The 27,082-nt window shown below is 35.4% G+C and overlaps 1 protein-coding gene across 2 annotated transcripts in view; it reads left to right on the top strand.

Annotated features, from left to right (window-relative positions):
• Positions 1-27,082, top strand: part of malrd1 (MAM and LDL receptor class A domain containing 1) — a 55,921-nt gene that overhangs the window by 6,034 nt on the left and 22,805 nt on the right. For both annotated transcript variants that reach the window (XM_056461958.1, XM_056461957.1), the window contains exons 6-20: positions 259-396; positions 2,498-2,650; positions 3,233-3,338; positions 3,849-4,216; positions 4,303-4,736; positions 7,575-7,662; positions 7,836-8,015; positions 9,226-9,385; positions 11,358-11,514; positions 11,670-11,780; positions 13,506-13,719; positions 15,264-15,511; positions 19,772-20,051; positions 21,114-21,359; positions 26,792-26,949. In XM_056461958.1, coding sequence (XP_056317933.1) covers positions 259-396; positions 2,498-2,650; positions 3,233-3,338; positions 3,849-4,216; positions 4,303-4,736; positions 7,575-7,662; positions 7,836-8,015; positions 9,226-9,385; positions 11,358-11,514; positions 11,670-11,780; positions 13,506-13,719; positions 15,264-15,511; positions 19,772-20,051; positions 21,114-21,359; positions 26,792-26,949 — 3,041 coding nt within the window. The remainder of the gene's footprint in view (positions 1-258; positions 397-2,497; positions 2,651-3,232; positions 3,339-3,848; positions 4,217-4,302; positions 4,737-7,574; positions 7,663-7,835; positions 8,016-9,225; positions 9,386-11,357; positions 11,515-11,669; positions 11,781-13,505; positions 13,720-15,263; positions 15,512-19,771; positions 20,052-21,113; positions 21,360-26,791; positions 26,950-27,082) is intronic.

Raw genomic sequence — 27,082 nt, 5'->3', positions numbered from 1 at the left:
ATGTGTTTAGTTGTAAATGTGTGTGATCATACTGCATCAGTGTGATTTATTTCAGTAGCACTCTGGACTGTCAGATTAATCATAGTAATGTGTCTGTGGTCAGATCTACTGTACATCATTACAACACGGTTAACAAAGATGAGAATGCAGAATGGAGCTCTTAGCTGCTCTCCAACTTTATGAGTCCCATTTTAACTCTTTGACCCTTGCTTACCTTTCTGTAGAAATATTATATGCTTTATTTATTTTTTCTTTCAGAGACTGACAGTCAGGCATCTCTTCCAGCTCAGTGCCTCCCGTCTCATTTTCACTGCGGGGCAGATGTCTGTGTGGACGGGGTGAAAGTCTGTGACTTTTCTTTAGACTGCCCCAATGGAGAGGACGAGGCCAACTGTTGTGAGTGTTGAGAGTTGAATATTAAATGGCTTAAAGCTGGCATGATTTAGGGATGCATATTTATTCAAATACAGCCAAGACAATTAATGATAATATATATATAGGAATATTGATATTACTTTTTCTAAACCAAGCCATACAACAAAATGTATGTAGTGGATAAGTGATGTTGTTTAATCCTTAACTGCTGAAAACAAGGAACCTGCAAGGAAGCATTTAAGATCTTTGTTTTTCTAATAATCATTGACCAATTCTGAAATACCCCCCCCCCCCCCCCCCCCCCACACACACACACACACAAGTCAGAAATTTATTAAATATCAGCTGTTTTATATTTTTAAACTGCCAATAAAGATTTTCAACCAATATATTTACAGTGGGGGAAATGAGTATTGAACACGTCATGTATTTTTCCTTGGAATAATATTTCTAAAGGACCTGTTGACATGGAATTGAACCAGATTTTGGGAAAACCAACCAATACTAGCATAAAAATAAAAACAAAACAAAACATTCAGAAAAATAGTTCTGTGTAATAACAATGAAATGACAAAAGGAGAAAGTACTGAACTACTGACTGTATGTAGTACTTTATATCAAAGGCTTTTTTGTTGATGGCAGCTTAAACACACCTCTCATATGGAGAATGAAGTCCCATAAATTGCTCAGGTGGGATTTTTGTAAAAACCTTTATGGTTCTGTGGGTCTCGTCTATCAAATCTGATCTTTATTTCGTATCTTCTATTGGGTTCAAATCAGGTGATTGGCTGGGCCATTCTACAGCCTGATTTTCTGTCTCTGAAAGCATTTGAGAAGAACAGCAACTCTTGCTGAGAGATTTTAGCTGCTGTCAGGGCTTTCACTGCCTTTCTACACCTCCCTTTCTTCATGTGCTCAATACTTTTTCCTTGTGTCATTTCATTTTATTATGCATAACTTAATTTGTAAACTAATTTGATTTGTTTTCTTTTCATTTATGGACTTCTTTGGTTGTTACCTACATTCGGTGAAAAGCCGGGCTCATTCTGAAAACGTACCTCTATGGACGTTTCTGGAGACCACGAAATACGTCTCGGCGGCACGTTTTTCAGCAGTTTTTGTTTTCGCGAAACCACCAGAGGTTGCTATGTATGCTTTTGAGATCTCTAATTTCCCTCGCAAGTCCCATTTGCGCCTGCTGTTCTCGCGTAAACCCACCAGAGGCCGCTGTCAACTCACTTTCTGACAGACTTTCTGACTGACTGAGCGAACGATCAACTGACCCACCCTCCCCCTTCCCTAAACCCAACCAATTTTATCGATTGACCTGCCCACCCGCTTCCCTTAACCCAACTAACACGTTTCAGAAGCAATCCAAACAATAAAAGCCCTCGTCTGTTTTTTTTTTTTTTTTTTTTTACCACATTTTCAGATTTTACCACATTCTCACCCTGCTATTCAATTGTTTGTTTTATTTTTTGGATTCTGTTTTTGTCTTGCCTGCTTTCTGGAACCGCTCTTCACCGGACTCGAACCCCCGTCTTCGTGGTCAACTCCTTTCTATGTCTCAAGTCCGCCAACGTACGTGGAGCGCTAACGGGATAAATTGGTTGCAGCCGGAATGCCGTCCATACGGAGGCAAGTGGTCAACTGGTAAGCGCGAAAAGGAACGGCCTCACACCGCCCCGTAGCGTTCGTTTAAAAAAATTTAATGCAGCCATACGTACCTCTGGATACATAATTCGCAGTCTCCAGAAAGGTCCGCAGGGCTACTGTTTCACAATGAGCCTGTGTTGGTGAAAAGTCAACAGCACCTTTAGAAAAATGTTCTCTAAGAAAAATGATGACGTGTTCAATACTTATTTTCCCCTCTGTCAATGCATCACAAGACATAATTTCAGTGGGTGTACTTGGGTTGAACTATATGGATCGTTCAACCAAAAATGACAAATCTGTCATAGTTTATTTATTTACAGTAGAATTAATTTTTTGTCATTCCAAATATGTATGACTTCATCTTCATTTCTGTGGCAAATATAAGAAACCAGTGTTTTTGTCTGGGGTGGATTTATACTTTATTGTTTTATGTTTTCTAATGTTACAATGTTAACCTGGTTTTCAGCGGCACAATGTGATTTTGAGTCTGACTCCTGTGGCTGGTATGAGTTCTTCCTGGGTGATGGATTTGAATGGGTAAGAGGCTCAGCTAACGGAGTCTTCACAGAACATCTAGACCAAACACCTCCACAGGACCACACTACCAATACAAGTGCAGGTAAGCACATTCACATAAATGCATAAAATACCTTTGTCAATGTAATATTAAACAGTTTGTTTGTACATATATGCTGCATATTTCCTAACATTTGAGTTTCTTTATCGAGAAACAACATTCTACATGGGGAAATTACTCCTATAAAATAGTAATCTTTTTGGTCACACTTTATTTCAATACCATTCTCACTATTAACTAACCATTAACTACAATTTTTGACTCAATAAGTTCATACATTTCTGCTAATTTAATATTTAGTATAATGTAGTTAATTGTTGGTATTGGGGAGGATTTGGGATGTAGAATATGAATTTGCAAAATATGTACTTTTTTAGTACTAATAAACAGTCAATTTGATAATATTAGGAATGCTAATAAGCAACTAGTTTATAGTTAATATTTGTCCCCTGTGGTTGCAAAAATGTTTCAAATGTCAAATTTGGCATAAGGATTTAAACACAGGATTTTTTAATCTAATAATAATTTAGGAGCAATAAGTAAATATGTAAACAAAACCAAAAGTTAAAAATACTTAAGGGTTTTTTTAAATATTGCACTTTCTCTTTTTTATCTCCCTTCAAGGACACTTCATGTTTATTTTCAAGAAGAGTAGCAGGTTTTCCCAGCAGGCTTTGCTGCGCAGTCCCACATTCCAGCAAAGCAGTTCAGATTGTGTCATGACCTTCTGGTAAGAAAATTGGTGACTGGAGGCCCAGACCTGAGTAAAAATATTGATTATTGTAAATATTATAAAATATTGTTGTAATTAAAAAATAATAATAATAAAATAAAAAATAAATATATATATAAATATATATAAAAACATGACTTTACCTTCAGTATATGTTCCTACATTCCGTGTTTTGAGTTAAAGGGATAGTTCACCCAAACATAAAAATTCTGCCTTCATGTACTTACTAACCCTACACTTGTTCCAAACTTGTTTGAGATTTTTGTTTTGTTGAACACAAAAGAAGATAATTTGAAGAATGTTGGAAACCTGTAACCATTTACTTTAATAGTATGTGTATTTCCTACTATGGATGTCAGTGGTTGAGTTTGCAGCATTCTTCAAAATATCTTCTTTTGTGTAGAAAAAAAATAGTTTTGGAGCAAGTGAAGGGTGAGTAAATAATGGCAGAGTGTTATTTTTTAGGTGAAGTATAGCTTTAAATAAATACATTGATTGCGCTTACAGGCATTATAATTCCGGCCATTCAGTTGGTGCTGCTGAAATGCACCTGCTGATAGATGGCTCAGACAGTATCACAATACTTTGGCAAACACTTTACAACCAAGGTGACCAGTGGCACCCGGTAATCGTCCAGATCGGCAGACAGAACAGGCCTTTCTACATCTCCTTTGCTAAACTGAGCCTGGCTGTTTATGAAGGCGTCTCTGCCCTGGACGATATTATATTTCACAACTGCTCACTGCCCGAGGCTGTGGAGACGTGTGCCACTCCTGATCACCTTCACTGCAGTCGGAGCAAAGCCTGTGTGAGCTATTCTCAGATCTGTGACCTGATCGATGACTGTGGAGATGGAACAGACGAGGAAAACTGCTGTCAGTATCAGTTAATTGGAGCAGTTCACATTGTTTGATGTTCGTTGTCTGTTAAAGTTCACAGTGTTGATGTTTTATTCTGACAGCACCAGAGCTAATGTGTGACTTTGAGGAAGGTCTGTGTTACTGGACTCAGGATCACGAGGAGGACATGTTTGATTGGACCCACATACAAGGCCCTACTCCAACGTTCAACACAGGCCCGTGGAAGGATCACACACGAGCCAGTGCAGATGGGCACTTCCTCTATATCGAATCTTCAGACCCTCAGAAGTTCAAAGACACTGCCGTTCTTATCAGTCAGCCTTTTCTGCCAACTCCTCACCGAGGTCCTGAACCCAAACCACCCTGTGTTTTTAGATTTCACTATCATATGTTTGGTCAGCATGTGTTTTGTTTGGCTGTGTACATACGCACCAGCAACAGTGGACGGGGAAACCTGTTGTGGGTTCGATATGGTGACCAAGGCAACTTCTGGCACAGGACGATACTGGAGATCAACAGCAGTCACCACTTTCAGGTGAGATATTAATGAGAATTATTAAGTGGCTGTCTGGAATATTTGAGTCTGATTCTAATGTATGTTATTTAGAGAAAACAACCGCTAAATAACGCAGGCTCTAGCAGGAACTTCAAATCACCATGACCATCAGTGAATTAATTCGAATCCATATACTTACAACTACATTCATATGTATCTGCTTTACTGTCACACCGTGGCTTTTAACTGTTTTTGACTATTTTATACCCTATTGTGAATGAATCATTCATAGATTGGTTTATGCTTTGTCCAGCCAGTTTTGGTTATATTCAGATTCTTGCGTTTTGACTGTCTGAATAATGGGCAAGTTTCTGTATACTCCATCAGCTGTTTTCATTTCTGTCAACTTTTGCGTTTAATTATGCAACACAGGCTTATTCTGAAAACGTAGCCCTATGTACGTTTTTGGAGATAGCAAATTATGTAGCCAGAAGTACGTATGGCTGCATTTCATCTTTAAAACAAACACTACGGTATGACACCACTCCTTTTCATGCTTACCAGCTGACCGCTTACCTCAATATGAGCGTCTTTTCCGCGGTTATCAGTTTGTCCTGTTAGCTCGCCATGTACGTTGGCGGACTTGAGATGCAGAGAGGAGTTGACCACGACGACGGGGTTCGAGTCCAGTGAAGAATGGTTTCAGAAAGTGGGTAAGACAAAAACAGAAGCCAAAAATAAAAATAAACAAGTAAATAACAGGGTGAGAATGTGGTAAAATCTGAAAACGTAAAAATCAGGCGAGCGCTTTTTTTTTTCTGGATTGCTTTTTAAAACTGTCAGGTGGGTGTAGGGAAGTGGGTTGGCACGTCAGTCGGGGCTATTGAAAACACTATTGGTTGGGTTTAGGGAAGGAGTAGTCATTCAGTCAGTCAGTCAGTTGACAGTGGCCTCTAGTGGATTTATGTGAGAACAGCAAGCACGAATGGCACGCAAGTAAAATTTGAGATTTGAAAAAGCATACACAGCGGCCTCTGGTGGATTTGTGAAAACAAAAACTGCAAAAAACGTAGCTCCTATGAAAAATTTGGCACACTCCAGAAGTGCATATCGCAGAATGTTTTCAGAATGAGCCTGGGCTGTAATTATGAATTAATAAACGACTCAATTCAGACTCACTCAGAACAGTATTTTTATGTTCAGTGGCCATGTAATAAGCAGGATAACGTGCATCCAGGATAATTGTTTTAGCAGAATTAGGCTCTTCAGTTCACTTGGCATCTGGTTGCCGATAAGCCTGTCTTATTGTAAGAACCTTTTTACTGTATGGCTACGAAAGAGCACAGTTGTATCGATGTAATGGTGCCCTTGTGTGCTGAATGTTTTGACTAACTGTGTGCTCCATGTTTAAATACCTTGTATTTCAGCTGAATTGTAAATATAGCCTTACTGACATTACATTTACAATTATGTACCATAATATATTATATATGAAGTCATATATTTAGTTTGGCTGTCTGCTTGTCTGAGCTTCCAGTCTATGAAGCTTCTAAAGGAACATAGTGATACAGTATTAAAACAGTGCATACACTATAAACAATGCTGGCTTGTACTGACCCAATGTTGGATCAAATATGGATTACGGCAACACTGTTCATTTTTTTCAATTAAATTTAAATGACACTTTTTATCCCAACTGTTGGGATAAATCTTGGGTTACAACAACCCAGCATTTTTTAGAGTGTATTGTTATGCACCCTAAATGTTTCCATCCACAGTCAAATTACCTTTGTTGTCAAAGCTAGAACAGTTATCTGCCACTGTTGTGTGTAAAATGTAATTTGCTCAATATTAACTTGTTATTGATGGGAGGAAAAAAGCAACTGTTTTGCAGTTTTTTTCAAAGTACTCATAACACCACATGCTGGTAAAAGAACTGGTCAAACAAGCATAAAAAGCTGACTAAATTCATTGCAAATGTTGTATTTCAAAACGGAACAGTTCTAAAAAGTTATGTAACAAAGGCTTGTTTACTGAAATCATGTGATTTCTGTGGTTTGAAATCTACATGTTCCAAACCACTGTTTTTATTTACTTTTTGAAGCAGCCATCAATACTTTTGTTTATAGAACTGTTTTTGTTTATTAGCAAAAAAAACGGCTGCAGTCTATTCAGAACTCAGCAGCATGCATTCTCACACGCACTCCACCACAACAGCACATTACTGGTGTGCTTTATAGCTTTCACTGGCTCCCAGTTCAGTCCCAAAACACTCACACTTGCATATAAAGCTCTACATGGTACAGCTCCTTCCTATATCTGTGACATTATCTCTCAGTACACACCTTCTCATTCCCTGTGGTCTGCTGATACTCACCCTTCAACAGCCACCCTGTAGACTAAAATCAACTAAAATCTCTTTTGCTGCACCCAGGTTATGGAATGCTCTCCCTTATTCTGCAAGAAATGCCTCCACACTAGCTGGTTTTAAGAAGATGCTAAAAACATTTTTTAGATTCTTGATTATTCTGTGTTTATATTTTAGAACTTTTTCTGTAAACTTGTATTTTATTGCAAGTTTGATTTCTCTGTTGTTGTAGAACTTTGGGTCTTAGAAAAGTGCATTATGAATAAAATGTATTATTATTATTATTATTATTTTTATTATTACTATAAAATAGATTATTATTGGATTGGATTATCCAATCACAGTTGCTTGTGAATAATACATATTGAGTCAATTATAAAGCTCTATCTTTTGTTATTATTACAAAATCTTAATATATCAACGTATTGTTTTGTATCTTATTGTCATTTGCTATCCAAAAATTGTGACCGATGCTGACTAAATACTGTATATCTTTCTCATTGCAACAGATTTTAGTGGAGGGTACGGTTGGCGATGACTTCAGAGGAGACATTGCCATAGATGATCTGTCTTTCTATGGCTGTCAGTCCTATGAAGGTGAAATAACAATGACATCCATTTCATTTCCACAAATTCATAAAATCTACTCACAATTACATCAGTATCAGGACTAAAAAATGTTGTTCTAAAGTTGCTCAATTCATTATGTTTTTAAGTTAAAATGCTGTTATTTAATGTGTTTGTGATTAGGCGTGCATTTCTTTGTATAGGTGAACTGCCCTCAGAGGAGCCCAGCACCTCTGCCCCTGTGCCCACCTTGTCAACAGCACCACCTCATAGCTGCCCTCTTGACCAGTTTGTGTGCTTAACTACAAGAGAGTGTGTGAACCTCAGTCAAGTGTGTGACTTTAGACCCGACTGCTCCGATAGCTCTGATGAAGAGCACTGTGGTGCGCATCTGTCTGTCTGTTTCAGTGTTGGAGAGAAACTATAATTATCTTAATTATAAAATAAATAGAATTCATTATAGTTGCTTAGGGACTAATTACAGTTAAATTAAATTACAGTTATTTAGAAATATTTATGATTATAAATGAGCTAATATCTTCTGTAAAATAATTCTATGATATGTTGAGTAATATTAATTTGTTACTTTATGTGTGTACAATGCCTCCTTCCATTTAAATGCTGTTTAGGAAAGCAATTCTATTCTGATGCTTTTTACTGTTTCTCTAGCTTAGATTAGGACTCAAAATATGATACATGCTTAGTTTTTTTTTTTTTACCCTGTTTGGGTTTATTGATATGCTTTATTTTTCCAAGGCATTGCTAGACGTCTGAATTTCTTTTCATAGATATGCAAAGTTTGGTTTGAAAAATGAAAGTATTTCTTGTTATGTAATTATATTATGTTATTAAATCTGTATTTAACCTCAGAACGTTCTCATAAATAAAATAGGTGAAATGAAAATAGGTGGTAAAATAAATACATTTATTTGGAGGCTATAAAAATATCTTAATTCACGTGATTAAGCTGATTTCAACATTGATAAAAATAACAAATATTTCTTGAGTGCCAAACCAGCATGTTACATGTGAATAATATACTTTGGTAACTCTTTATTTATTTGAAGAGGGTGTTCATTAGCCTGTCATGACACCTTAATGATCATGACATGAATATGAATGAGATTTTATGCATGCTCATGACAACTGTCATTAAGTGTCATTTGCTGTGTTGTCATTATAAATGCCAAGTGACATTGTTTGTGATGTCTTTGTTATGACAGCTTGACATTACCAAGACAACAAAATCTGTCAGCATCTTTGTCATGTCAAAACTTGTCATAAATCTGTCATAAACATTATTGTCACGAGGCCATTATAGTTAAGTCATGACAAATTTTCTTTATAGATAACAACTATAGATAATTAAATTTGTAATTAAAATGTCAATAATCTGTCAAATACTTTTCTAACCTTTCTCCAACAGAAACTCAGATAAAACAAAAAAATCGATATATAGATGAACGGGCAAGAAATAAAATCAATCATTTGATTATTCAGTCTTTCAAGTAAAGTGCTACCAAGTATGACCCCCAACTATTTATCAATACACACATAATTCTGACATTTATTCTCTGTTTTCTCTGTTCTCAGTGAAGGAGCATTGTGATTTTGAAGGTGACAGTCTTTGCGGATGGCATTTGAGTGAACCAGGAACTCCTGGTCCTCCTCACGCATTTAGCTGGCAGACGGGACAAGGGTTGAGCATTCACCATGGAGAAGAGAAGCACAGACCTGCTAATGACCACACACTGTGAGCATGAACACCAATGCATGGTCAAGTTTGCATGTACAGTAATGCTCCAATCATTTTGGCACCCTGGGTAAATAAGAGTAAAGAATATGGTATGAACGTTTGTATAGTTTAACCTTAATTCTCTTGCTTAAAATATTCTACTTGAAATATTACCTCCAAAAAATTAAGACACTTGATTTTATTTTTGGATGACAGTACAGTCTTTTTTTGTGTGAAAATCTTCCAAACAATTTGTGCTCAGATTGAAGTTTGATTACATGATTACATTATTTTGCAGTTTTTTTATGTTAATTGTTTTTAGACATTCAAACACAAAACTTACAAATTTGGTCCAGCCAGCATTCACACAACAATTGACAATAAAACATGCAATATGCAAACTATACATACAAAATTATAGTGCTAATAGGTTAATACAATTATAAACATTTAAAAATAAATAATAAAAGATCCTAAAAGGAAGCAAATAATAATAAAACAAATACAAAAATAAAAATAAATAATAAAAAACAAAATACTGACTGTTAATCTATTTTAATCTAAATTAGTCCAATTCCTCTTCAATTTCACTATTTCTTGCAGAATTTATGTTTTTAAAATGATCCATGAAAGGTTGCCAGAATTTAAAATATTTGTCTTCTTTTTTTAGGAAGAATCTGATTTTCTCCATCTCCAAATGTTTCATTAGATCCCTCATTATATGTATATATGTAGGAGCAGCTTTCTGTTTACAGTTTAGTAATAATAACCTTCATGCTAGTAGACAGACAAATGGAACTATATTTTGTTCTGTACTGTTTTTATTTATCTCAACATCAGTAACGCCTAGAACTGCAATACGTGATCTCTATCTATTGGCTTTTGATCTAAATTTTAAGAATGATAGAAAAATATTTTCCTGGTAAGATGATAGTTTTGGGCAGCTCTAAAACATATGAGCCAATGACACCGGTTCTAGCCCACACGGATTACATGCAGGGTCTACTTCTGGTAATATCTTACTAAGTTTTTGTTTGGACCAATAGAAATGATGTGTTACTTTATATTGTATGAGGCCATGACTTGCACATACAGATGATAGTTTTGTAGACTTTATTTTGATAGTCCGTTTGTTGAATTTAATTTACATTGCATCTACATGCCAACTAATTCTCATGAGATTATAAGTAGACTGTTACGTTGGGGTTAGGTTGTACTTGCAAAGTTTCTTATAGTCAGTTAAATGTCTGTTGCAGGAGCAGTATCAGCAGATATTACGCAGACAATCTACTAATACTCAAATCGACTATCAAAATAAAGTGTTACCAAAAAAATTCTTTATTATTGCCCTGATGGTGGAAATGAGTGTTTTTTACTTCATCTAGTGTCTTAATCACAGCTCTGTTCTTAGTTTTTATCCATTGTGAAGAAGTTTGGCCTGTGTTTTACCACATATGTATAACACTGTGAAACAGGAGGTCATGGTTGAACAATTTTCTGTTCCTACTCACCCAGATGTACTTAACATAGTCAAGCCAAAAATTATTCACACCCAAGGCAAATTCTGACATAAAGTTACTTTATTTTTCAACCAGCAAGTATTTTTTTTTGACTGGAAATGACACAGGCTTCTCCTAAAATATAATAAGACGATGTACAAGAGGCATCAATGTTGAAAAAGAAATTCTCTGACTTTATTTTCATTTGAACACAATCTTTTAAGTCAGAATTTGCCAGGTATATGGATAATGTTGGTCTTGACTGCATGTAAAATATTATTAGCAATATACGTAAAATTATTTCACGCATATGAATTGATGCAGTGCCAATAATTGTGGCAAAAGTTCAAAAGGTTAAACGAACAAAGAAAAATCTTTCACAGCCTTCTTTGTTCGTATTTACCAAGGGAGTCGATAAATGGGGAGGGCACTATATGTGGTGGTGTTTTCTGTGTTGTGTTTACTCTTCTACATGCACTTATGTTTTGCAGTGGATCTCCAGAGGGTTGGTATGTATTTGTGGACAGCTCCAACGGAGGATACGGTCACACCACTGATCTCTTGACCGCTCCCATCAAAATAACAGGGCCCCAGTGCACTCTGGAGTTCTGGTATCACATGAGTGGCTTCACTGTTGGAGCGCTGCAGGTGCAGTTATCTACAGATTATGAATATAATTGTTATTAATTTGCTGCACATGCCTACAGAGCATCAACACCTAATATCTTATTAATAAAACAATACATTTCATGCTTCATTTTGCCTTTTGCACTCTGAAAGTCTATATATGAATGTATGTGCAGGTCCTCATCAAATCAGGTGCTGTCGCATATGAAGTGTGGTCTCAAAGTGGTAGCCAAGGCAACAGGTGGAGGCGGGGTGAGGTCTTCATAGGAATCCGTCATAACATCCAGGTCAGTATTGTGCTGATGGGTGTTTAATTAATTCTTAGAATAAAGTAAATATACTTTAAACATGTATAATGTTACAGACAGTTTCCAAACGCCACTGAGCTTGTAAGTAGTGGATGACACAACGGCAGCCGTATTGTGCCAGACCACACACCAGCTGGTTGGTAGAGAGGAGACAGAGAGAGGAAGCCAATTATGATATGGGGATGGTTAGGAGGCCATGATTAACAGAGGCTAGTGGGCAAATTTGGCCAGGATGCCGGGGTAAACCCCTACTCTTTTTCGTAGGACATCCTGGGATTTTTAATGACCACAGAGAGTCGGGACCTTAGTTTAATGTCTCATCCAAAAGATTTACTGAGCAGTATTGACCTTATTCTTCAATGCAGAAGTGTGCGCATTTTTGCGATTATTTTAGAACTTCCGATTCAGTTGCCTATGGGAGAAATGACTAGGAATAATAAACGGCAAAAACGGTCAAACTACTTGCTCTACAAACAAGTGTTTGCATTACAATACAAACAAAGTAAAATAATATAATAATAAAATATCAGTTTGCAACACCAAGCAGCAAAACGAACTGTTTTTAACATTTAAAAATGAATAGAAGTGAATGAGACCGGAGGTTTCGAGCCAAAATGATTCAAATGGCTGCGCCCACTCGTACGCTGAGAATAAGGTGAATAGAGTCACCATCAATATAATGAGACCCACACAGAACACAGGTTGAGCACGCCCTGCTGGCCTTACTGACCATGTGAGAGTTGCAGAGAGCTAGCTGCCGGCAATCACATTTTAAAATTTATTTATGTGTGTGTATATAAGTCACATCAAATAAATAAATAAATTTTAAAATAAATGTGATAATATAACATTGTTAAAAATTGTATATATATAATTTTCAGTCTCCATGATCTTCACATGTGCAGTTATGTGTTAAAATCAAACGTGAGGCACATGTGCAACACAAGTAGAACATGTGGTTTCAGAACATTTTCGTCTGAAAATAAAATGTGTCCACATGTGTTTCATGTGTGTTTTTAGGTGTGTTTTTACAGGTCACATGTGGTCTAACATGTGACTACATGGGTGAAGCTCGTGGTTATTCTGTAAGGCACACATTTTTGAACATTTTCCAACCAGGTAAATACATTAGACTAGACTTTAATGGGGAAAATTATGTAAAGCTGATATGAGAATTGTGTGTGTGTTTAGTATTCCTGAAATGCACAGTAAAATGTTAAGTGTCAAGCTTATGTTTGGACTGTTTCTTGATCAGAAATATCATGACCTTTTCTCCATCTGGCCCTTGCATCATTAATATTTATCAACAGTGCTTCTGTATAAACACTCTAACAAATATTGTTCTTGTTTTGGGAGACACTTCACGATACCTTCATTCATTAGTGATAAATGGCCTTTTGCTGTGTGTTATAAAAGGGTTTAACTTATGCAGTAGCTTTCAGACATTACAAATTCACTCTCTATACATTTTTTTCCTTTAGTTTATCACGCTTCAGCTTCTTGCTTTTCTGAGACACTCAGTTGATTTTAAGTGATGTGCATGAAACAGTTTCACACAGGTCTGTTTACTTGACATTCCTCAAAGAGTAAATAGTATATGTGTGTGTGCTTTACTGCGTGTTTGTGACACTGTAGCCGTATGGAAAGTATTATGAAGTAGTTCACAGCACTGAATGTTTATTGTGTTTTTAAATGTGTCAACAGGTGGTTCTTCGAGCAAAGCGGGGCATCAGCTACATGGGCGATGTTGTTGTTGACGATGTGGCATTTGTGGACTGCGCCCCTCCAGTCATGTCTGATCTTCCTTGTCATAACAATGAATTCATCTGTGCCAACGGTCACTGTATAAACGAGGCCAACTTGTGTGACTTTATTGATCACTGTGGGGATGGATCAGATGAGAATCACTACATTTGCAGTGAGAAACACCTGTCATTTTCTGTCCTGTCACTTTTACCAACTGTATTTCAGAGTTCTACTTATACTATACTATATCATACTATATCATACTGTACTATACTATATCATACTATACTATATTATACTATACTATATCATACTATACTGTATTATACTATACTATGTCATACTATACTATATTATACTATAATATATCATAGTGTACTATATTATACTATACTAAATCATACTATACTATATTAAGTCATACTATACTATATCATACTAAACACTATACTATCATACTATACTATATACTATACAATACTATATCATACTATACTATACTACATACTATACCAGACAATATACTATACTACATACTATACCAGACAATATACTATACTACATACTATACTATATCAGACAATATTATGCTATACTACATACTATACTATATCATACTATACTATATTACATACTGTACTATATAATATACTATGCAATACTATAATATACTATATCAGACAATTTTTACTATATACTATAAAATACTATACTACTTACTATATCATACTATAATTTACTGCATACTATACAGATACTATACTACATCATACTATACTATATCATGTTAAACTATACTATATCAAACTATACTATATCATACTATACTATATTATACTGTACTATATCATATTATACTAAATCATACTATACTATGTTATACTATACTATACTACAACATACTATACGATATTATACTATACCATATCTTAATATACTATACTATATCATACTATACTATATTATACTGTACTATATCATGCTATACTAAATCATACTATACTATATCATACTATACTATATTATACTATACCATATCATACTATGCACTATACTATCATACTATACTATATACCATACATTACTATACAATACTGTATCATACTATACTATATTATACTATACTACATTCTATACCAGACAATATACTATGCTGCATACTATACTATACCAGACTATACTATACTACATACTATACTATATCAGACAATATTATGCTATACTACATACCATACTACAGTATATCATACTACACTATACTACATTACATACTATACTATATAATATACTATACCAGACTATTTTTACTATGTACTATACTATACTACATACTATACAATATCATACTATGCTTTACTGCATACTATACAGTACTATACTATATTACATACTATACTATATCATACTATACTATATTCAGATTACATACTGTATTAAATGTATTTTACATGTGCAGCTGGGTTTGTTTTAAAGGGATAGTTCTTCCAAAGATCAAAATGCTGCTATTATTTCCAAATCTCTATGAAAGAAGAGAGAAAATATTTTTAAAACATTTTGAAAAATGTTTCTGTACAATGGAAGTCATTGTGTTCAATTGTGGTATTTTAATGACTGACAATGTTTTTCAGAAGAAAATGACATTCGGACAAACGAATGAGTGAGTGACAGAATTTAAAAAAAATGTATTCTGCCTTTAACATCATTCTTTTATTTCAGAGGGATTCAGTGGTCGTTGTAATTTTGAGTTTGACCTTTGCTCCTGGAGACAGAGCCAAGATGATGACTTTGACTGGTTGATAAAACCAGGAAATATGAACACACATGGGATTGGACCATCCACTGATCACACCCTTCGCAACCCATCAGGCCACTACTTGTATCTAGAAGGGTCTTTTCCACAGACAACTGGACATACTGCCAGAATCTTGGGACCTCTTTTCCGCCGATGCAGCAAAGATTGTAAAGTGAGTGATGTTTCATAATTCTTTTACAGCATTCCAGCATCACTTAGTTTAGATGCGGTGATTAGTAGTGCCAAATCACTAGATCTAAGTGATCTAGAGATAACATACCTTTTGAGCAGGTCTGCAAGATAAGATGGAGTGTGCTTATTAATAGGCTTAAATACCATGACCAGGATTTTGAATCACAAAAAAAAATGTGCCCTAATCCCTTCGAAGGATTTACTCTGGAGTAATAGCTTTAAAGGGATTAGGGCACAGGGATGAGCCCTTCTGAATGGAATGCAGTGTGTAACACCAAACAAACTTCCTGTGCAGGATCATATGGGTCTGTCCACCAATCAAAATCCTTGTAAGAAAAAAAAGAAATTCTGAAGGGCCCTTTGATGTGGCCAGTTTTTAGCACTTTGGTTATGCCTATACATGTCTATAGGAAGAAACAATTGAATTATTCACTTAGCTGATTGACTCAAAACCAGGGCTTAAATGATGCCTCTCTGGTTGTTCAAAACCAAAAATAAACCAAAACCAAATACAATTTGCTCAATATTCTGCTCCGTTGACATTCCGCTCCTGTACCTATATACTTATTTATGCATGAACTGCACATACTCATCGTACATGCAAAGCCAGCTCAAATAATATGCCAACAAGACATTTCTATGTACACTTATTCCTGCGTTATTGTTGGCAATAATACTGGTGTGCTGTCATCGCAATGCTGATAAAATGGTGCCTTTCTGAACTCATTAACTGATGTTTTTTTTTTTTATCTGTAGATTTTAACATACTGATCTAAATTTTAATAGTCTTTAAATGTAATATTACTTTAGATTATTTAATAAAATAATAATTATTACAAACCATTTTCACAAAGCTCTAAAATTGTATTTAACACAGTCCAACTGACTGCATTAATTCAAAATAAATGGCCTAGACAGGAGAGTAATTTACTGAAATGTTATAGTGAATTCTTTTTGGAGTTGATACATTTTTGTATTGTCAAACTTAAGGTGTTTCAATATGTATTTTAGGGTACAATCAACTCTTTTCTTCTGAAAAGATGAATGTACATTTGATAAATTGGTTCTCTAGAACACAAATTTGAAAAGCATTTTATCTTAAGTAGTTCTTTTAAAAGTTTATCTTACACCTTCAAACAAGCATTTGTTTTAAAACACAGGATCCTTACCTTTAAAAATAGAAGGGTCCAGCATTATGTCTGTTCCTTCCCTGCTGGAATCTCCCAGCACTGCACGAAACCTCTGAAGGTGTAAGAGTCTAAGTGTTGATTGTCTACAGTACCAGTCCTTTACTTTAAAGTCGTCTTTTTATGCCTCAAAGCTATAACCACTAGGTCTGCGCAAAACATATGGCAGAAAAACAAAATATTGCAATATTCATTTTTTCCCAATATCGTGCAGGCCTAATAACTACCTTTGAGAATAAATCAAGGTGTCTTTGTGATGATCTGAACAAAACGTTAGATTGATTGATTGATTAAATATTGATATATTGAAACTAGATCATTTGCATAATGAAGAGAATTCAATTCTTGTTGATGTTTGTCACCTTTTTTTGCTCATAGTACTCTTTTTTTGTCAGCTGGCAGCCCTCAATCATCCTGTCACACACAAACACACAATGTTTGTGTGAGAGAGAGGAGCATGTTTCAAAGCTCGTATCAGTTTATAAGTAGGCAATTCTGGATCTCCTCTAACTAGACAGACTGTATTCATCCTTTGTAGATGTGTGTGAGATAATTAGCCCATGGAGACTCGTTTTCTCATTGTCCTCCCATTCAGCTTCTATCAATCAATCAATCTCAAGAAACAGCTGAAGAGGAGGAGTTTGTATGTACTTGTCAGCCTTGGTTAGATGTTTTTAGACATTTTAAATGACAATTAGGAACAGAAGCCTTTTTAGATGTTTTAGATTATATTTTAAAAAGTGAATATTTGAGCAGGCCAAAACAAAATGTCTGCTTTTGAAAGGTCAAACCTTACAAGTCTTTCTAGCAGAGAGATGCTGTATGGCTGTTTACACTAAGTACGAAGTATAAACTTCAAGTAAAACTGGGCTCAATATATCTTTACACTCAAAAAAATTGATTGTTTTGCAACATGAAGTTGGGTACTGCTGCGTATGGATGCTATGCAGACAGGGGTAGTTCCAAATGCAGCTTTATTATGAGAATGGTCAGGCAGGGGTCAAAAACCAGCCATAACAGTATAGCAGACAATCCAGAAGTGTAATCCAAAAACAGGTGAAAGGTTCAGGGCAGGCAGTAAAGAATCAAAACACGATAAAAAGTCCAATGTCAAAAACACAGGAAACAAGGAAAAACCGCTTGCATAAGGACAGCAACAGCTTAACAATACTCAGAGGGGTTTAAATAGTCCAAAAAATCAGTGATCATGAGTATCAGCTGTGAGTGTCTAATCAATGGAGATTTGGAGCAGGTGTGTGTGTTGCATGACTGGATTTGTTGTCCTATTAATGGCGGATTTGTAGTACTGTGCGATTTGTGTGTTTACCAGCGATCTGCACAGGCTGGATCGCTGATAATCATAACAGAGTCTGCATACATTTTTTGCTATTTTAGTGCAGAATTTTGTAAAAAGTGTAAAAAATTTATGCAGAATGATTTTGAGCTAAAAACTTAACCCATGACATTATTATAATTATATATATATAATTACACGCATTTGCAAAAAAAATTAAATAGGCTCAACAATGGGCTAATTAACCTGGGTAAATCTGTTGATTCCATAAGAACATAGCGGTTAGGTATTTCCCTTAAAAATCTGAGTAAACCTATTGTCTTAAAATCGAAAAGTTGACCGTAGTGAAACCAGGTGAGTAAAACCATTTATAATGTTGCACAGTTCTTTTACTTAATAATTTTAAGGCAATTCACTCACTTCTTTAAGTAAATTCAACCAATCGTTGAATTGTTGAATTCCATTTTTTTTTTTGGAAATAGTTTTTTCTATATGTTAGCCAAGTTTGGGTTGAAACAATGCAGAATTTTTGCAGTGTAAGTTATTGAATCACTCACTCAAATGATAAACTCAAAAGCATTGATTGTTTTGTTGTTGCTGTTATTGTTTTTGTTTACTGTTTACACTACTTCGGGTCATTTAGGATGAAATCAGTAATTGCATTTTATGTGAACTGAATCACTTGACAGTTCTAAAACTAGGAGCCATTTAGAAAAATAATGTGGAGTTACACAACTATCATTTTATTTATGGCATTTAGAATGTTAGCCAGTATTAACAAATAGGGCTGGGCGAAATGTCAATTAATTGAACCTTTTAACTTGATTACGATTAATGATCGATTATTTTATTCTTTTTGCCCTCATAGTTGACTGATGGGTTTTGTAAAGTAGATATGCTCACATATTACAAGTGAGAGATTTATGAATGAAGGGTACTTGATTTTAAAATAATTGAAGGAAACACACACTATCTACTATCTATGATTATTTATTGAACATCAACATTAAACAACAGAAATTAAAACACACATTGTCTAAAATGAACAGTCACTTTTATTCTTATTAAAAAAGTGAAAATAAATAACTTGCACTTTTGGAAACAAAAGAAATCATTTTCAATGTTTTTCATATTAAAAGTAGAAAATGAGCAGTATCTAAATAAAAGAACTCTTGTATATCCTGTAAATATTATTTTAAGCTGTGCATTTGTTTAATCTTCTATAAACAAATATTTTGATGTAAAAAATAATTTGAATGTAATGGAAAATATGCCGTCTCAAGGCGTCTCTTGCGCAGCTTCCAATCATCGTCAATGTAGTGCAAAGTAACAGAAAACTAACAAACAGAGGGGGGTCACGTGACTCCACACACGGTAAGATAAGTAATTGAAAAATTTGACCTGGAACAATTAGATTGATTATTGATTCTGAGTGTCGATTTTGATTACTTTTTTGATTAATCACCCAGCCCTATTAACATTTTTAACACACGTTACTTTAAAATACATTCCAGTACCAATCATATTGCTGGTCTGAGCAATGATACACGGAAATAACACAAATATTGGGTAGTCGTAAGACTTTCACAACATTGTGTCAAATATTACTTTAAAGAATTTTTTCAATTAAATTTAAATCACACTTTTTAACCCAACATTTTTAGTGTATTACTGCAGCATATTTATAAAAGCAGCTCTCTTGCTAGAGTGATAATATTGTAGTAGTAGTAATTCTTTGTTTATGTCTGCTATTTTTAAGATGGTCTTTTACGTCCACATGTCTGGTGACGGCATCGGCACTCTGAATGTGTACATGTCTTCAAACTCCAGCCACTCATTGTTACTCAACCTCATTGGAAATCAAGGCAACTACTGGAGCAGACAGGAAGTACCGCTTGCATCTTCTGACGACTTCCGCATTATGTTTGAAGGCAAAGTGGGTCGAAATACTGGAGTTCACATCTGCCTGGATGACATCACCTTCTCCTCAGACTGTATTCTTAGTAACACATTTGAGAAGGAGTCCCGGTTACTCACAGGTACACATACACTAATGATGCCATATATAATCAGCGCTGTTAGTGTACAGATAGCTTTGTATTGATACTCTACAAATGCAAAATCAATGAGCTTGGGAATCCATTTTTCAGCTTAGTTTTCTAATAGCATGCTAAGGACACTAAGGAAAAAATGAAATAGAGGTGCCTTAGAGTTCATGATTTATTATTTGTAATATTTTTAAGCATTGTGACAGTTATTTACTAGACTAAATTATACATTTTATAATAACAAAAGATGAAATGTAAAAATGCATCCCTGCTGAAAAATTCAGCTTAAACCAGCCTAGGCTGGTTGGCTGGTTTTAGCTGGTTGACCAGCCTGGTTTTAGAGGGGTTTTGGCCATTTCCAGGCTGGTTTCCAGCCATTTCCAGCCTGGTCTTAGCTGGTCAAGCCAAAACCCCTCTAAAACCAGGCTGGTCAACCAGCTAAAGCCAGCCAACTAGCTTAAACTGGATTAAGTTGTTTTTTCAGTAGGGATATAATACCAATGCAAAAAAATTTAGTACTTTGGGATCTGTTAGAAATAATAGATTTATTTAGCAATAAAATTTTATTAATTTAATCAAAAGTGACTATAAAGGCACTATATAATCTTATACGTTGTTGGTATTTTATTTTTATTAAATTTTGATTAAATTATGCAGCCCAACTGTTTTCAAACTTAATATAATTAGTAATATTTCTTGCACTGCAAATCATATTAGAATAATTTCTGAAGCATTAGGTGACACTAAAGTCGCAATGATGCTGAATATTTAGCTTTGCCAAAACAAAAATAGATAGGATTTTCAAATATTTGCAGATTGAAAAGTTAAATCCTAAGTTGTAAAAATATTTCACAGTATTGTTTTTTAAAATCAGTCCTGAAAGCATAACTAAAAAGATAAAAAGTTTACCACCCCTCAAAATATTAAGCCATAGAATACATTGATAAGGGAAGCATTTAGTTCTGTAAAAACGTGTGTGTTTAGATCATCAAAATCAAATGAACATCTTTGGTTTTTATGCATTTAAATCTTTTTATCTTGTGGTGTTCACAGGATCCTGTCCATCAGGTTCTTTACAGTGTGACAATGGCAACTGCTACAAGCCAGAGCAGAAATGTGACTTTACTGATGACTGTGAAGATGGAACTGATGAACTGGAGTGTGGGACGTCCTGTTCATTTGAACACGGGCGCTGTGGATGGAAGAGTAGCCTAGCAGGCACTTTCAGTTGGGCTCTTGGAGTCGGCTCCATTCACATGATCAGACCTCCTCATGACCACACTTTTGAAAATGAAAGTGGTAAGACTGTACTTCGCTGCATATGTTTACAAAACTGCACCTATTGCACCTATGATGCCTTCATCATGGAGGCATAACAAACTGCCACTTTAAGACCTTCATACCCACATGAGAAACTATAAATATTTTGTCTACAGCATATCAACACTTTAAGATAGGATTGAAAGTAAACAATTCTACTCTGGAAAGACTATGAAAGTATCAAACTCTATAAACAATTTTTTAATATGATTTTAAGTAGGGATGTCCCGATCAGGTTTTTTTGCCCTCGAGTTCGAGTCATTTGATTTTGAGTATCTATCGATACCAAAACCCGATCTAATACTTCTATAATACATTAAAACAATTAAAGAGGAAGAGCACAGAAACAGATCCAGGATGTTCCTTGTTTTTTATTTTATTCACCTTATTTTAACATTTAACAACTCTGTTAACTAACAGAGCACTTCTGTGAGGTTTGTTTTTGAGGTGCCTTATCAGGCTTGTTGTGTTAAATGTAGCCTTTTCCTTTCCACCTCTTGCAATCCCAAGTTTACATATCTCACATTTTGCTATGACAATGTTGTCATCATCAACTTCATAATACCTCCAGACCGCAGACATACACGCGCTCTCCTCTTCAAGCTGTTTCTGTGTTCTACTTGGCCGGTATTTAACCAATAGCGTCTTTGCAACAAAGTGATGTCATGCCACACACATTGCTGTTTCTGTGTTAGGTGTTATGCCACTGCATAACTATAGGTGTGTATACATATATAGTATATTCGAGACCTGATTGGGAGGTAACATCCGATTCTGAACCGTATGATTGGGGCCGATTTCCGATCACGTGAGTGGATCTGGAAATCCCTAATTTTAAGACTCATATTATATAAAAAGCCCTGAGTATTCGACATGCTGTATTGAAGCACATACTGCTGCTTACATGGAAAATGCACATAGAGTAGAGAGAAAAACACATATTTCTGTTTCTCATCTGCATTTTTCTGGTAATTATTGGTTACAATGGGACACCTGTAGAAGGTTAAAGGGTTAGTTCACTTAAAAAAAAGAAAATTCTATTATTAATTACTCGTCCTTATGTCATTCCAAGCTTCTGAGATTTTCATTCATTTTCAGAACAAAAATCCAACAGCTCCTCATCCTCTATATACAGAAACGTCCCAGGGACATTCAGAATATCAAGAAAGAACCAACAACATTTTAAAAAGTTAATGTGATTCAGTTTGCATACATCTTCATGTCTATTTATTGTTTATAGAAGCCTATACTGGCACCCTGATGAGATACAGAAGACATTGGCAAGCAAATTAGTTTTTTTACAGTCACATGGAATGTTTTATTGTTTTTTCCTGAACGTTTCAGGATCATTTCTGTCTATGGAGCATTAGGAAGCTCTCAGATTTCATTTAAAATAGCTTAATTTGTGTTCTGTAGATGAATGAGGGTCTCAGGGGACTGGAATGACATGAGGATGAGTGCTTTATAAAAAAAATTTTGGGGTCAACTAACCCTTTAATGTGTATTTATTTCCTTCTACTTAACTCTTGAAGGCTCCCTGTGAGACCTCACTTTTTTATAAAACTAAAGTTCTGGGAATGCGTTGATACTTCAGCAAGCTACCAGTCATTCAGCATTTGTTCAGTTGATTCATGGCATTTTAATATACATTTCACAAGTTTACACATGCCCTTCCAGTCTTAATAAATTTAAGCACATTTGGCTTGCTGTCCTTGACTTGATTCGAGTTGCAATTTAAAATGAGTAAAAACAGAAAAAAGAGGCACTGTAGAGGACGAGGAATCCCCCATGAATTGGCTTAAAAGTTGGCTTAAATTCCACTGCTTTTGATCAAACTCTTTCCCAAACTTCTGTTTAGAAATCTTCTTTAATCATTTTTAATGTGATGATATCCAGAGTAGTGGATTTTTTCTTCCTTCTGCAAGCTGTACAGTTTTATCAGTCCTTGACATGTTTTTTTATTTTAGATTTAGTGTCTTCTGAGGTGCTCCCTTTATTGATTTTTACTGCTTTGCTTCATCTCAGGAAGATATCTTTATTTTTCAAATAGTTGCAGTAGCTTGTGATTGCTCGCATGTCCTTCAATAAGCAAGGTTTTTAGGCATCGAGGCCAGGTTTCCCGATAATGATGCATCTTAGCTCTTGGGAGTGTTCTCTACATGGTATTTTATTAATGCTCAAAGCAATTTTTGAGTCACTGTCCATTTATGGAGTCCATAAATATAACCTTAAATAAAGTTATTTTCTAAAAGTTTAACCCAAAAAGACAAGTCTAAATAAAGTATCTACCAACAGGCTGAGGAAAAACAAATTAAATAATATTTAATTTAGACACACAAGTTATTAATTGATATTAAGTAAAAAAAAATAGCTATGCATAAGAAACGCCCAATACAAATTTCTTTAATAGGGATGTTCCTAGATTGGCCGAAGAACGGTATCAGCCGATAATCACATTTAATGACTCTATGGGTACTCACTGATCTGGTCGATCTCATAAACCGATCTCAAGTGTTGAGTTTACAAGCAGAGGACACACTTGTGCACATCTGTATATTATACATCAGCAGCTACAACATGCGAGGAGATAAATGATGAGTGGGGTGTAAGAGATCACTGCATAAGTGTCACAATAGCTAAAATACATATACTGTAGATGCTGTGCAAATCTTGTATAAACAGTTTATTGGCACGACTCACGCAAGTGATGGTCTCTTTGTTGCAACCATTGTATATCCTGTGTTTTGAGATGGTGTGACATGAGTGGAGCATTCGCCTCTATCTATTGTCCAGCCTTATGACCTCTCCCAGAAGATCCGCCAGTCTCCCACATATTCATACTGGCTCCCCAATGCCCGCAAATTAGATAAAATACCCCAGAAATCATGGCGATGAGAATGAATGAGCAAAAGAACAGATCACAAGAGGCACAGTGATGTTTTAAGCATTACAGATTAAATGAATAGATCTGAAAGAACTGAAAATTCTGTGTTTTTGACAATATTGCAAGTTCACTAAAACCTGGCTAGAATATATATATATATATATATATATATATATACACATATATGTGCATCATGCAATGGCAAAGTTAGATAAAGCTTGAAGCATCAGAATCGGTACTTGGTATCAGCTGATCACCATGACAAGAAACCGGTACTCTGTATCGGTTGTAAAAATCCTAAACGCATCCCTATTCTTTAAGTTGGTTTTCATCATCAAGTCATTGATAGGTTTTTTCGTGGGTTGTTCTTATTTTTCCCTGTTTTTTTTCCATTTCCTACGTTAGCCTACTTTTTTTATTCATTGTTGTTCAGTCAATAAATTTAGATGGCTATTTCAATTTTTTCTCTATATTTTTAATTATTTATTTGTTTTGATACCATTTTAAAATTTTCTGTTCATTTCAGTTTAGTTTTAGTTTATCTCATTGATGGTTTTAGTAATTTAGTAGTTTAGTAATTTTAGTCATTTTAGTTGATCAACAGTTAAGAGAACACATCCAGTGGTGACCAGAGCAAAGTTTAGTGCTTGCACAGCTTGTAATTACTCATGTGCAAACCAAAGCCAAAACTCTACCAATGCATCAAATAAATAAAAAAAAAACATTTTTACCAATAGTTTTAATCTTATTTTTACTTTTCATTTACAAAAATAATCGTGCTGTGACTTGCAAGATTTGCTGTGGTTGTATTGCCACAGTGAGATTTGGCTGAATTGTCTTGCATGTGCATTCACAGGGTTTTAATATAAAAAAATATTGTTCAACTCTTCTTACACGTGTGCCATCACCATTTAAGGATTAAATACATACATTCATTCATTTTCCTTTGACTTAGTCTCTATTTCAGAGGTCGCCCTAGCAGAGTGAACCGCCAACTATTCCAGCATTTGTTTTATGCAGCGGATGCCCTTTCAGTATTGGGAAACACCCATCCACACTCATTCACATACACACCCATACACTACAGCCAATTTAGCCTATTCAATTCACCTCATTCTCCGTGTAGGAGCAGATATTTGAATTATTTTGATTCGAGACTTCCGGTCTCATTCACCTCCATTCGTTTTTAGACGTTAAAAACAGCTTTTAGACGTTTGCCGCTTGATGTTGCAAACTGATATTTTCTTATTATATTATTCTACTTTGTCTGTATAGTCATGAACACACTTGTTTGTAAAGCAAGTAGTTTGACCGTTTTCTGCCGTTCATTATTCCTAGTCATTTCTCCCATAGGCAACTGAATCGGAACTTCTAAAACAATCGCAAAAATGAGCGCACTTCTGCATTAAAGAGTAAGGTCAATAGTGCATGTCTTTGGACAGTGGGGGAAACTGGAGCACCTGGAGAACATACAAACTCCACACAGAAATGCCAGCTGGTCCAGTGGGACTCGAACCAGTGACCTTCTTGCTGTAAGGTGACAGTGCTAACCACTGAGCCACCGTGCTGCCCAAATTGAATACAGAAGATTGAAAATCATCAAGAGTTGAGGGAAAGGATGCTTGATGATAGTCAGATGTCCTATAACTGAGATCTACAGTAGACATCCATTCGGCAGTCCTGTATTATTATTTTTTTGTTTTTGAATACTTTGTTTAGTTAAATCCCTGTTTGTGTTCATCTGCTTGTAATTTTGCAGAATTCCTAGACTTCTGGTTGTTTTTTTTTGCCAGATCTGGATTCATGCATACAATTCCAAAATTTAGTAGCTGTCTTAAAATGACTGTCAGAGCTCGTTGGATAGCAGTCTCAGCCTCAGACGTCATTCTCTCAGCCCGCTGGCTAACATCTGATGCATATGGCACACAAAACTGGCACCGCTTCAGGATTTTCATTATCTGATTGGATACATTCTACAGGGTTTCTGGAAGACGTGTGTGCTGCATTCTTTAATGGTTCGCCTGGAAACAGCAGTTGTGGCAGCTGCTTTGCAGTTAGTGCTTATCATGATCTACTCAGCGCTGTGTTCTCGAAAATTCATCATGTGTAGTTTATGCCATAGACCCTTTTAAAAACCTAATCCATACCAATGTAACGTTAATGTCAAACCAATCTATTATTGTAGTGACAGCATTATATTTCCACACCGCTAAATATGACTGCAATTGGTCAGTTTTCATATCATTTAAGACGAAAGCTGCCATGGAATTTACATCATTTGCTCTGAGACTACTTGGATAGTTTACCAATGAATGTCTGAAATCATCATGCACTCATACTTTATTAACTGAAAGGGCCCACAATGTAATTTTGTTTTCCCAATCAGGGGTAAAGGTGGTGCTAGTACAACACAACTTGAGTCATGAGTCAGAGCATGCAGATTTGTGTCATTCTGTTAGTTTTGTTAGGCTTCTAAAGTGAGTAGAGCAGCACAGCATTATTAACGAGAGTCTCTGTTTTTACACAGGAAACTTTGTATATCTGGCAGCCACTCCTGTGGGACTGAAGGGTGATAAAGCTCACATGAGAAGCTCTGTGTGGAAGCAGTCTAGTGCCACATGCAAACTTGCCTTCTGGTACTACATTTCCGAGAAAGCCACAGGAATCATCCGGCTCTTCATTAAGGTACATGATTATATCAGTATGAGCAAAAGTAAAGTACAGCGCCTCTAGAAAATATCACCTAAATCTTTATAGCTCTATCAACATAAGCTTAAACTAGAGTTCTGACAGTAAGTGATGTCAAATTGTAGAAACA

Source organism: Danio aesculapii, chromosome 7 (genome assembly GCF_903798145.1).
Source record: "Danio aesculapii chromosome 7, fDanAes4.1, whole genome shotgun sequence".
Classification (NCBI taxonomy): domain Eukaryota; kingdom Metazoa; phylum Chordata; class Actinopteri; order Cypriniformes; family Danionidae; genus Danio; species Danio aesculapii.
The sequence above is the reverse complement of the archived record's forward strand: the minus strand, read 5'-3'. Positions and strand labels throughout refer to the sequence as shown.